The sequence below is a fragment of the Stomoxys calcitrans genome, chromosome 5 (assembly GCF_963082655.1).
Source record: "Stomoxys calcitrans chromosome 5, idStoCalc2.1, whole genome shotgun sequence".
Taxonomy (NCBI): domain Eukaryota; kingdom Metazoa; phylum Arthropoda; class Insecta; order Diptera; family Muscidae; genus Stomoxys; species Stomoxys calcitrans.
The window spans coordinates 103,922,523-103,936,440 of record NC_081556.1 but is presented as its reverse complement, the minus strand read 5'-3'; the positions used below and the strand labels follow the sequence as shown (position 1 = coordinate 103,936,440).

At 37.6% G+C, this 13,918-nt stretch overlaps 1 protein-coding gene across 14 annotated transcripts in view; it reads left to right on the top strand.

Moving 5' to 3' along the window:
• Window positions 1–9,129, top strand: part of LOC106080789 (myocyte-specific enhancer factor 2) — a 400,014-nt gene extending 390,885 nt beyond the window's left edge. For 6 of the 14 annotated variants that reach the window (XM_013242349.2, XM_013242347.2, XM_059368465.1 and 3 more), the window contains 5 exons: window positions 1,687–1,817; window positions 1,937–2,100; window positions 2,174–2,655; window positions 4,916–4,984; window positions 8,579–9,129. In XM_013242349.2, the coding sequence (XP_013097803.2) occupies window positions 1,687–1,817; window positions 1,937–2,100; window positions 2,174–2,655; window positions 4,916–4,984; window positions 8,579–8,790 (1,058 nt within the window). In that variant the 3' untranslated portion in view covers window positions 8,791–9,129. Of the gene's footprint in view, window positions 1–1,686; window positions 1,818–1,936; window positions 2,101–2,173; window positions 2,656–4,915; window positions 4,985–8,557 lie in introns of all 14 variants that reach the window. The other 8 variants (XM_013242350.2, XM_059368469.1, XM_013242351.2 and 5 more) reach the window with 5 other exon arrangements.
• The last annotated feature ends 4,789 nt before the right edge of the window (window positions 9,130–13,918 follow it).

Here is a 13,918-nt window from a genome sequence, read left to right as displayed (position 1 = left end):
ATTTCAAATGTAATGATCTTCGCCCTAACAGGCAAAAAACTTAAAACCCTGCTTTTGGCAAAACAGCAGTCATGTTAGCTTTTCCATTTTCAACAGACTAAAGCAGGTGAAGGGAAGCCACCGAAGAGCAGAGGTAAGCATGACGCTAAACGCCTGGGTTCGAATCCTGGCGAGACCATCAGAAAAAATTTGAGCGGTCGCTTTTTCCTCCTAATGCTGGCAACATTTGTGAGGTACTATGCCATGTAAAAGTTCTCTCCAAAGAGGTGTCGCACTGCGGCACGCCGTTCCGACTCGGCTATAAAAAGGCCGACGCTAAACGCCTGGGTTCGAATCCTGGCGAGACCATCAGAAAAATTTTCAGCGGTGGCTTTTCCCTCCTAATGCTGGCAACATTTGTGAGGTAATATGCCATGTAAAACTTCTCTCCAAAGAGGTGTCGCACTGCGGCACTCCGTTCGGACTCGGCTATAAAAAGGATACTCCTTATCATTAAGCTTAAACTTGAATTGGACTGCACTCATTAATAGGTGAGAAGTTTGCCTATGTTCCTTAGTGGAATGTTTATGGGCAAAATTTGCAAATCAGATGTTTTAGCGAGCATTTTTACTAATTTGATTAGAAAATTTTTGTGAGTGTAGTATTTTACTTGGCCTCCTGGCAATCTCATCATAAACTGAGCAGAAGACAACAACAGAATTTTCAGCAGTCAGACTGATGTTCTGAAATTGCAATTATTTTGCTATAACAATCAGCAGGCAGCGTTTGCTTTTATCAGCTGACATTTTTCTGTGAGTGTTGCAAAGATCGCCTTTCGCCTATAGAGCTGAAACTTTGTACGTTAACTTAAGTCATAGTGGTGATTTGCAATCCGACTGGCTTAGTCGTTTAAGTAGCCCGTGTGGACTCATGAAAGGCCTCAATTACTAATCTGAAGCAATTTTTTCGGAGGGACTAAAAGAAGATGAAGACTAGAAGACGGCTTCGGAGAAGCCTAGTATAAGTGGCTCATTCGGTTGAATAAGGCTTAGGTTGTGCGCTAGCGGCAAAAGCAGGGAACTCCGAAGTTTCTTTTCTCCAAAGGAGGTATCTATGAATGAATCGTCTATACCACAAGTGTTCAGTAACATGAGTAAGAGTATGGCCAGTGTTTCTCAACTGCGCCTGAATGCGTGAAGAAACTTTATGATAACGTCTTAAGAATTTTATGAGAATAAACTTCTGTCGCACACAGACGGTGACGGTGATAATGGCGGAAAAGCTGAAGCCTGACAATGGTCCCATTTGACTGAAATTTGCAGATTTATTTTGAATAGAATTTTAATATTCTCTAATGCTTATGAGCTACGATAAATACATTGGCCTCCACGAAATAGTTAAACTAAAGTATATAAAAATTTTATAATGTTCAATATCACCAACACTAACATTTTATTTATTTATTGTATTATTGGTAATTTATTACTTTTGCATAAGTAACAATAACTGCATGCTCTATGACATTTAAAAACAAATTTAATCTTTAATAATGAAATATTTATAAGCTCATACCACTCCTCCTACTACCCCACATACCCAAACTAAACCACTTACAGTTAGTCTATAGCAATATAAATGAATTATAAACAATTTCATTAATTTTTGAAAAAAACATTTTCTCTCAAATTTTTCATGGATGCTCTGCAGCTCATCAATTATCGCATAAACAACATTCGCCAGGCAGTCAAAATGGCCGAGCTTCCAATTTGCGGGTGGTCATACCGGCACCCACTATTGCTCAAAACATGTCCACCGCCGATGAATTAGCCTACACCGATGTAAGTCGATAGCAGCAGCGCAGCACTATGCTGTGCTGTGCTTTTTTGGCTTTTACACCATTTCCCGCTGAATTGAAATAATTTTTTGTTTTTTTTTGAACATTTATAAAATTTTATAGCGTCACAATCAAACAACTTTAAATACTCCCGTTATGACATTACAGACACCCATACCAGCGTTACAGGGTTATCCGTTTGTACCGCAAGATTTTTCCATGAGCACCTCCGATGTGATGAGTTTACCCACATGGAGTACTCATCAGGGTTTGGTACATCAAACGGGGTGAGTAAGCCGAACTGTCACAGTTTTAACCTTTTTTTTTGATTAACAATTCTCTTTTTTTCATCCATTTTAGCCTCTCCCATTTAAGTGTTTCAAATAGTACACCTCCTCCCGCCACATCACCAGTAAGCATCAAAGTAAAGTCCGAGCCACAATCTCCACCCCGTGATCTCTCCGGTGGCCATCAGCATAGTAATGGCTCCAATTTAGGCTCTTCAAATAGCACCAGTGGAGGCGGCGGAGGAGCCAGTAGTGGTGGCAATGGTGGTTCAACTAGTCACTCCAGTTTAAATGCCAATAATTTGAATAATTCTTTGTCCTTAAATGCCGGCGGTTTGAGTGTCAGTAGTGCGGTGGGAGTCATAGCCGGTTCTAGTCCTGGTGGCGCCGGTGGTGGCGGAGTATTAAGTGGCGGTGCTTCAAATTCTTCCTCCACCTCCAATGGCTCGGCCAATGATCAGGCGACCAATTTAAGTGTGTTAAATCATAGTCAACAGCATTTGGTCATGGCTGGTTCAAGACCATCTTCGACAGGTCATCTAACACCTACACCGGGTAAGTTGAAAAATTTTGATATGATTTGCCTTAAGTGTTTGTTCGGTTTTGATATTTTATGATAACCCAAGCTTTGTCTAAACTAAGCAAAATCTTTTAAAACAGAGGATAATTTCGAATAAGGATTTCATCAAATAAATGTTTTCATACTATAACAAAATTTGGTCACAAAAGTCAGGGTCAGGTCAGGTTTACTTATCAACAAGGACATTGTCTCGGGGACAAAGGTTAAATAGTCTCAATGACAAATTTTCAAGAGAAACTTTGTCTCTGCGACAAATTTTCTATAGAAACTTTGTCTGAGCGACAAATTTTCTATAGAAACTTTGTCTCTGCGACAAATTTTCTATAGAAACTTTGTCTCTGCGACAAATTTTCTATAGAAACTTTGTCTCTGCGACAAATTTTCTATAGAAACTTTGTCTCTGCGACAAATTTTCTATAGAAACTTTGTCTCTGCGACAAATTTTCTATAGAAACTTTGTCTCTGCGACAAATTTTCTATAGAAACTTTGTCTCTGCGACAAATTTTCTATAGAAACTTTGTATGAGCGACAAATTTTCTATAGAAACTTTGTATGAGCGACAAATTTTCTATAGAAACTTTGTATGAGCGACAAATTTTCTATAGAAACTTTGTATGAGCGACAAATTTTCTCTAGAAACTTTGTATGAGCGACAAATTTTCTATAGAAACTTTGTCTAAGCGACAAATTTTCTATAGAAATTTTTTCTATAGAAACTTTGTCTGAGCGACAAATTTTCTATAGAAAATTTGTCTAAGCGACAAATTTTTTATAGAACTCTGAGCGACAAATTTTCTATAGAAACTTTGTCTGAGCGACAAATTTTCTATAGAAACTTTGTCTGAGCGACAAATTTTCTATAGAAACTTTGTCTGAGCGACAAATTTTCTATAGAAACTTTGTCTGAGCGACAAATTTTCTATAGAAACTTTGTCTGAGCGACAAATTTTCTATAGAAACTTTGTCTGAGCGACAAATTTTCTATAGAAACTTTGTCTGAGCGACAAATTTTCTATAGAAACTTTGTCTGAGCGACAAATTTTCTATAGAAACTTTGTCTGAGCGACAAATTTTCTATAGAAACTTTGTCTGAGCGACAAATTTTCTATAGAAACTTTGTCTGAGCGACAAATTTTCTATAGAAACTTTGTCTGAGCGACAAATTTTCTATAGAAACTTTGTCTGAGCGACAAATTTTCTATAGAAACTTTGTCTGAGCGACAAATTTTCTATAGAAACTTTGTCTGAGCGACAAATTTTCTATCTTGAATTTTTGAGCCGATAGAGGGTGCAATTATTATTTTTTTTTTTTGGTTTCACTAGTGACAACTGTGCCAAGTATGGCCCAAATCGGTTCATTACCTAATATAGCTTCCATATAAACCGATCTCGGATATTGATTTCTTGAGCCGCTGGATGGCGCAATTTTTATCTGATTCGGCTGAAAATTTGCACCATGTGTTTATTTTGACTTCTAACAACTGTGCCCAGTATGGCCCAAATCGGTTTGTTACCTGATATAGCTCCCTTATAAACCGATTTCGTACTTTCACTTCTAGAGCCGCTAGATGGCGCAATTATTAAACGATTTGGCTGAAATTTTGCACAATGAATTCCACTATGGTTTCAACAGCCAAACCAAGTATTGCCCCAATCGGTGCATAACTTGGTATAGCTCAAATAGCGTAACAATTCTTATCCATTATCTTTTGTTTGCCAATAAAGAGATATCGGCCAAAGACAAATGCGATCAATGGTGAAGGGTTTATAAGAATCGGCCTGGCCGAACTTAGCACGCTTTTACTTGTTAGTTATTAAAATAAAGATAATTGTTTAATGTTAACCTCTAACAAGTCTGAGATATAACGCGAAAAAAGCGTTGGGAATTAGCGGATAATTAAAATATTTATTCGAAATTATCCTCCAAAAATAAATGCTTCTAATAACGCATGCAAGAGTGTTTTAAATTCTTCTCATTTTTTTTTAGTCTTTAATTGAGATCGAAAAAGTTTATATGGACAATTAATGCAATTTTAACATAAATTGTTAATATTTAAATTAAATTTCTTTAAAACAAAAAAAAAATAATTTTCTAAATTATATGCTTATTTAAATGTCATATGAGTGTTTGTATATATGTATGTGTGTGTGTGTGTGTTCTATGCCTTAAAACATACAACAAAAGAAATAACATTAACCACAACAACAAAAACAAATTAATTCCTTTCTTATAGGCATAGATAAATATGAAGGTTATCCCTATCGGTCACAACTGGGTCCGAATTCTAGAATATGGAATTTTGGTAAATTGGCTTCACATAAATAAATAAAAACAAAAACAATCCAACTTTTTCCCAACACTCCCCAAAAAACACGAATATAAAAATCTCTATACATTTGATCTTTTGTATATTGAACATAAAACAGATTTATTGTGAATCTGTTGTTAAATTCAAGAACCCGTTTTATTTGTCGTTCTTAGACAAAAACAAAAAAATACAAAACAATGGCAATTTATGTTTTTTTACAAAAATTTCACCTATTCTACCCCGCCCCCACTTCATATCTCATTTTTTATTGTTGTTTAACTGAAAATCCAAAATTTCCATTACGAAACAAAATTTCAATTCTAGTTTCTATTACTATTTTTATGTTAAAATTTGATTTGTTTGTCAAAATTCAAATTCCATTTCATTTTCATTCTCATAAATTTTTACTATAAATCAAAATTGTATATACATAAGTACGTGCACACGTAATGTTTTTTGAAATGAATATAGGAAATTTTTTATTGAATAAATTGACCCAGTGCATGATGACCTTGTTTTCTAGGTTTCATTTAACCATTTTTGTATCGATTCCAAGAGTTTAGATTGACCTAGTTTGTAAGGAAATGTCGGTAAAGGCTTCTAGAAGTGTACCTTGATAAGCAACCACTGAAGTAATACGGCATTTAGTTCGGGCTAGTCGTACTGGGATTACAAAAATTTCTGCAGTGGAAAGCCGACCTTTTTTTTGATCCCATTTTGGTAAAACTACGTTTCTTTATAACATATTGGGTTGCCCAAAAAGTAATTGCGGATTTTTCATATAGTCGGCGTTGACAAATTTTTTCACAGCTTGTGACTCTGTAATTGCATTCTTTCTTCTGTCAGTTATCAGCTGTTACTTTTAGCTTACTTTAGAAAAAAAATGTAAAAAAAGTATATTTGATTAAAGTTCATTCCAAGTTTTATTAAAAATGCATTTACTTTCTTTTAAAAAATCCGCAATTACTTTTTGGGCAACCCAATAGTTGTTCCAAATACCGGATAGCTGAGGAACACCCTAGCTCAGAAGTTAGCATGTCCGCCTTTGACGCTGACCACCTAGGTTAAAATATGGGCGTGAATATCAGAAAACATTTCCAGTTGGAGCATATAATCTTTTAGTGGCATAACAATCTGATGAGGCCCCTAGTAAGGCTGAAATCGCGATCAGTGTAACCCGCCCAAAACATTTTTGCACATCACATTTGTCGAGACTCTTTAAAGGGTTTTTGCTTCGTTTGTTTTGAAATAGAAGCGAGAACAATAAGTAAATGCTAGCTATGTTCGGCCGGTCCGAATCTCATATGCCCTCCACCATAGATCGCATTTGTCAAGTTCTTTGCCCGATACCTCTTTATAGGCAAACAAAGGATAAAGAATAAAATAAGAGCCCCTAAAAGCTTCAGTTTTCATCCGATATGACTGAAATTTGGCACAACAACTTCCGTTCTGACCGAGTATTATCCGAATCGGTCTATAAACTAGTAAAGCCCCATACAAACCGTTTCCTGAATTTAATTTCTTGCCTCAATTTCGACCTGATTTGGCTAAAATTTGACACAAAAACTTCTGCTAGTGCTTCCAACCAATGCTAAGTTTCATCCGAATCGGTCTATATACTGATATAGCCCCCATATAAACCTATCCCCGGAATTGACTTATTGAGCTCTTAAAGGCCTTAATTTTCACCTGATTTGGCTAAAATTTGGCACAAGAACTTACGTTCTAAGACACGAATACTTCTGCTATGGGTTTCCAGCGCCCGTGAAAAGCATGATCCGAATCGGTTTATAAACTGGTATCGCCCCCATACAAACCGATCCCCAGGTTTGACTTCTTGAGCCCCTAAAAGCTTCAGTTTCATACGATTTAGCTTAAATTTGACACAAGAACTTCTGTTCTGCCTTCCAATCTCAGTGCCGAGCATGATCCGAATTGGTCTATAAACTGATAAAACCCCCATACAAACTGATCCCCGGATTTGACTTCTTGAGCCCCTAAAAGCCTCAGTTTTCATCCGATTTGGCTGCAACTTGGCACAAGAACTTGTGTTCTAATTTCTAACATCAGTGCCAAGTATGATCCAATCGGCCTACGAACTGGTATAACCTCCATACAAACCGATCCCCGGATTTGACTTTTTGAGCCCCTTAAAGTCTCAGTTTTCATGCGATTTGCCTGAAATTTGGCTCTAGAACTTCCGTTCAGACTTCCAACATCACGTCCGAGTATGATCTGAATCGGTCTATAAACTGGTATAGCCCCCATACAAATCGTTTCCCGGATTTGACTTTTTGAGCTCCTAAAAGTCTCACTTTTCATCTGATTTGCCTGAAATTTGGCACAAGAACAACATTAGTGACGAGTATGATCTGAATCCAATTTGGCTGAAACTTGACACAAAGACTTCAGCTATTACTTCCAGTGTCTGCGCGTCAAGCATAATCCTAATCGGCCTATATACTGAGATAGGCCTCTTAAAAACTGATTCCCCGATATGACTACACGAGAGCACAGCAGCCGCACCCAATTCCCAATTTGATTGTTGTAAACTAATTTAAATCCCAACTGAGTTACTAAAGGTAATCTTTTAACGGAATCCATGGTGAGCCCAAGATTCGGCCCAGCTGCACTTAGCCTTGGTCTGTCGCTACTGTGGTATCACAATGGACTCAAAATTGTCTAAGTATGTCTGTAAAGGACTGTCACTATTACCTTACCTAACATATAACCGAACCTGACATGCAAATTGTTAGATAGTGTATGGAACCTATGTCAGTTTATGACCCAATTTGGTGTCTACCAATGGTATTCTCATCTCATACTGGCATATGTATATATTCAATAACGTCCTCAGTGATTGGTTCGAAGGTAACCTCGTCATCACTGGAATCGAATACTAACAGTTTCAAATATCAGATTAGCATCTTCATCTCTACAGCAGTAGTACATTTAACAATGTCAACAATTTGTTGTATCACGCAATGGATCAGACTCACGACTATTATTTCTCTTTGTAGAGAGAAAATTATCTAGAAAATTTAAATTTAAGAACAACCCACATTATAGAAGCCACCAAGGCGTTAGATCAATTAGTTAGAGCAGTACTGCTTAAATTTTAGGCACTATTATAAACTCTTTTTTTTTTAGATTCCACACACCTTTTTTGCTTACTTAACTATATATATTATTTTCTATATATTTCTCATCCTACTCGCTTTTAATAATTTGATTGAAAAAAGCTTTAACATGCATGCTATTTTTGAAAAAAAAAAATTATTTAAAAAAAACATCCTTCTAATTCGACTCACACACTTATGAGTGCAACAACACCGATAAGAGTCAAGATCAAGAAATAACTCTCTTGGTGTTGCTGCACAATGGTTGCCATATTGTTTTCTCTACTCCTTTTTAATAGTTTTTTTTTATCCTTACTTAAAAACAAAACTGTTCAAAATGTTCGTTCATGCCAATGAAAAAAAAAAGAGGAAGAAATAAAAACAAACTAAAAGAGCGAAAGATGAAATGTATAGAAATTCGTTATTAATCTTCTCCTCTGTAATGCAGAATTTATATTTATTAATGCAGGTACAGTGACGCCGAGCAATATACCCTCACCCGATATGCGCATGAATGAGATGCATAAACAGCAACAACACCAGCAACAACAACAACAGCAGCAGCATCAGCAACACCAACAGCAGCAGCAGCAACAACAACAACAGCATTTGAGCGATTACGAGGGTGGACCGAATCAGGCGCACAAGCGGCCCAGAATATCGGGAGGATGGACAACATAGCCAAATGAAAATAGTAATAATAATAGTAGCAACAACCACAACAACAAAGCGTTAGTAGACAATTATCAGCCACATTCGCTTCATAACAATCATCATCAGCCACATTTTCAAGGCAATGCCAATAATAACAGTAGCAGCAGCAGCAGCAGCGCCGCGAACATTATTCTCACAAACCAACGACATGCTACGTCACAACAGTTTAGTCAATATCACCAACAGCAGTCTTTCAACCAAAAAACTCATCAAACACTTGATTTGTACAACTATATGAGTGGCAGCGCTGCTACGGCGTCTTCACCATCTAACAATTGCCAAAATTCCAATGAGACAAAAACAGCGGCCACACGCTGTCATGTCAAACAGCAACAACAACAACAACAATTAATGCAAGACCACCTAAATACTTTAAATAATACCACCCACCAATTGATGCAGCAGCAGCAGCTACAACAACATCATCATCTCTCACGAACTGCACACTCAAATAAGAATAGTTTAAATTTATTAAACACAGCCGCTGCCTCAATAACATTAACGCCGTCAACAACACCGCCATTGCGGGCAACAACAACAGCTAATGGCGGCGGCGGCGCCCACAACTCATCAATGGGCATGGATAGCAACAATATACAGTTTATGTTTCAGCAACAATTAAAACAATTCTAAGAACAATAAATTCGTAAGTAAATATACATATATATTTGTAACATAAAAAAGTAACAAACAAATGTGTACACAAACATATTATTAAAATGTGACATTATACATGTATAAATTGGACCATCCACAAAGATAATACATGCAAAATGTTGCATGCTTTTAATTGTAGAAATCAAGTCAATGTTGTTTAGTCAGAATTTTGTAAAGAATTCACCTTCAAATACAAGCACATGTGCTCGCACATTTGAGTAAATTGTAAGCATTTTTACACTGGTCTACAGAAATTGAAAAAAAAAACAACAAAATTGCAGTAAGAGGGGAATAGATAGGGCTTGGCAAAACCCGTTGGGGTCAAATAAAGGCAAGAACATTGCATGATTTTTTGATAGTCTATTTTCTATATGCCCTTTCCTTTGTTGTTTACTTATGGAAATATTTTATTTCGCTTCTCATTAAAGGCTTAGTGGAAATATATATTCTAAAGCTATTTGAAAAATGTAAAGATTAAAATCCTTGACCATAATCACATTTTGGAAAGAAAAAAATTTTAATTGCCCGCTTTTTGTGTTACTTTTTTACACCCACCACCATAAGATAAGGGGTATAGGCAGTCATTCCGTATGCAACATATCGATATATCAATTTCCGACCCTACAAATTTCCGACCCTCGTCGTAAAATCCTAAGATGATTTAAGGATGTCTTTGTGTCCGTCTGTTGTAGTCAATCCACAGCCTTCCAAAATTCAGATATTGCGCTGAAATTTTGCACTGCTCTCTATTTTTTTATTACACCGGTAAAGCTCTTGAAGGAATCAAATCGGATCATATTTTGATATGGCTGCCATATAGGCCGATGTTCTGATTTAGGGCCTTGAGGTCACAAATGGCGCATTTATTATCCGATTTTGCTGAAATTTGGAAAAGTGTCTTGTACTAGGGCCCCGATATCCGAATCGGACCATATTTTCAAATAGCTGCCTTATAGACCGATCTGCAGACTCAGGGTCTTAAACCCTTAAAAGCCTCATTAATTTCCCAATTTCTCTGAAACTTGGAACAGTGAGTTGCAGTAGAACACCCGATATTTGAACGGAGTTGGTTCAGATCGGGCCTTATTTGGATATATGTAGCTGCCATATAGACCGATGTGCGGATTCAGGAGTTTGTGGCCCATAAAAGCCGTATTTATCATTCGATTTCTCAACAGTGAGCTGGACAAGGCCACTCGATATGCGAAACGAGCATGTCCACATCAGACTATATTTCGATAAAGCTGCCATATGGATCGATCTGCCAACATGGGGTCTTTAGCTCATAAAAGGCGCATTTATTATCCAATTTAGCGGAAATTTAGAACAGTGAGTTAGACTAGACCACCCGATGTCCGAAGCGAGTATAGTCACTGGCAGAACTTATGTAGATATAGCTGTCATATAGACAGATCTGCATAGCATACAAAAAGCGCTAGGTGAACCGATGTCCGCACCGATTATGGCCCACATTAAACCTTATTGGGATATAGCTATTCGTTACCGTCAACTTATTTTCTTGCCAAAACATTTCAAACAATTTCACTGAGATCAGCGCACACATTTCTTAGATTTAGATTTTTTCTTAAATTAAGGTAATGGGGTGGGTGCGTTTACACATTTACTTCACTCTCCTTCGGGGATTTGTTTAGCCCAGAGGTCGGGCGCCCCGTTAGCCGGATTGGTAACGTACTTGGATTACCAGTGCAGGGGTCGTGGGTTCGATTCCCGCGAGAAGCCTTGGCTTGTCGCTACTGTGGTATCACAATGGACTTAAAAAATTGTCTAAGTGAGTCTGCAAAGAACTGCCACTCTTACCTAACCTAACATAACCTTAGCCTAGCCACACTGTTGCCGGGATCGTCCACAGGCTGTCTGCCGATTTTCTTGTGATGACGTGTGCTGATCATGTTTTTGTTGTGGAGGTAGCAATCCTCGTCAAGCTCTTGTAGGTGAACAAGCTCGTTCCGATGCAACGGACCGATCGCCGCGGGAACGGGGTGGCCATTGGTTATTAAAAGGCGCCAACAACTTGCCTTGTCATATCGGATTTAAGCAATAGTCGGTGCCGTCCGGCTTCTCACTCAGACTCTCCAGCCGATACCGCTGATTGTTCGAGACTACAGTTGCAGCTCCGTATATGGAGCATCCCGCTATCAGCAAACTGTGGACGCGCCTAGAAGCTCTCAGCTGAGCTACTCGTAATGACGATGACGATACCACTCAAATTGGAAATTTACCCCTATGGTGCTCATTGTCACCCCGTGTCGGGGAGCATTCCCCTATCTGCAGCCTGTAGACGCGCGCGGTAGCTCTCAGCTGAGTTTCTCGTGATGAGGATTAAAATCACACAAATAAGAGTTTAATGTTTTAACCCGTGTGGTGATTATGTTGTTGTTGTAGCCACATTGCATGTGGAGGTAGCGATCCTTGTCAAGCTCCGTTCCAACAGACTGATCGCCGCGGCAACATGGTGATAAGGCGCCTATAACTCGCCTTGCCATATCGAGCATCATAGGTACTCAATATTTATGCAAGAGTCGGTGCCGCCCGACCTCTCACTGAGACTCTGCTCGATACCACTGATTGTCCACAACTGCCGTTGCAGCTACTCCGTATGGAACATTCCACTATCCATAACCTGTGAACGCAGCTAACCTCAATGTTCCAACCTGTACAGTGCTTACAGCTATCCCGTGCAGGGATAGTCAAACCCTCCCCATATAGCCTCTCGTACCATAAGGAAGCAAATAGGGCGACTGGTCTATTTACGGTCTATGTGGGCGGTTTTTGGCGTGGGTATTGCGGAGCCTGAGAACACCATAGCACATAGGTTGGCATGTCCGCCTAGTGAGCTCAAGTGAGCGATCATTTGAATGAACAACTTTGCAAATACTATTAGCGATTATACATTTTGCGTATTTTGAAGCCAAAGTTTTTAATGTGAACAAAAAAATTTAAAAATATTCAAATGTGTACCATGCCTACAAATTTTGACTTCTTTAAACAATCTGCCATATTCACAAAGACATATTGAAAATTAACCCATAAACGTAGAATGGGCAGAACATTACCCAAGAATAGACATGTCTTAGAAAAATTCTAGCTCGGAAAGAGATATCCTAGTGAAAAATGAAATTTGGATTGACTTAAAGGAGATGTATCAAACTTGTTAAAAAAAATTTGTTCCTTTCATATAAGGTAATGTTTTGGAGAAAAATTGGCTTGTCGAAAATCGAAAATTTTAATATCCAAAAAAAAAATATAACAATTTTCTCAAAATCCTTAGGAGTGAGATTTCTGCAAACCGTTTAAATGTCTTGTTGCATTTGAGAGTCAAAGTCATTAAAACTTCACTTTTCTTCGCTAAACGATCATAAAATATTATAATAAGGATTTTTTTGGTGGTTAAAACATGGTTTTTTGGAAAAGGGTAATTTTTTTTTTAATTTTTTAAATTTAAAAATTTTTTAAATGTTTAAAATTATATTTAAATGTTAAAAATAATTTTTTTTTAATTTTTTCCAAAAAAAAATTTTCAAAATTAAAAAAAAAATACTACGTCAAAAAAGTTCAGTGAGCTGAAATGAGTGATCGCTTTAATGAACGACCATGCAACTACCATAACTCAACTTAACTAGTGAACTAACTGAATGAACTAGTTCAGTGAGCTGAAATGAGCTAAAATGAATGATCACTTTAATGAAAGACTTTGCAACTACCACCACTGAACTTAATCTAATGACCGACATTGCACAATATTTGAAAAAACCAAAGCAGCTCACTGAACGAACTAGTTCAGTGAGCTGTAAGGAGCTAAAGTGAGTAATAACTTTTATGCAAGACTTTGCAACTAAAGGGTGATTTTTTTGAGGTTAGGATTTTCATGCATTAGTATTTGACAGATCACGTGGGATTTCAGACATGGTGTCAAAGAGAAAGATGCTCAGTATGCTTTGACATTTCATCATGAATAGACTTACTAACGAGCAACGCTTGCAAATCATTGAATTTTATTACCAAAATCAGTGTTCGGTTCGAAATGTGTTTCGCGCTTTACGTCCGATTTATGGTCTACATAATCGACCAAGTGAGCAAACAATTAATGCGATTGTGACCAAGTTTCGCACTCAGTTTACTTTATTGGACATTAAACCAACCACACGAATGCGTACAGTGCGTACTGAAGAGAATATTGCGTCTGTTTCTGAGAGTGTTGCTGAAGACCGTGAAATGTCGATTCGTCGCCGTTCGCAGCAATTGGGTTTGTGTTATTCGACCACATGGAAGATTTTACGCAAAGATCTTGGTGTAAAACCGTATAAAATACAGCTCGTGCAAGAACTGAAGCCGAACGATCTGCCACAACGTCGAATTTTCAGTGAATGGGCCCTAGAAAAGTTGGCAGAAAATCCGCTTTTTTATCGGCAAATTTTGT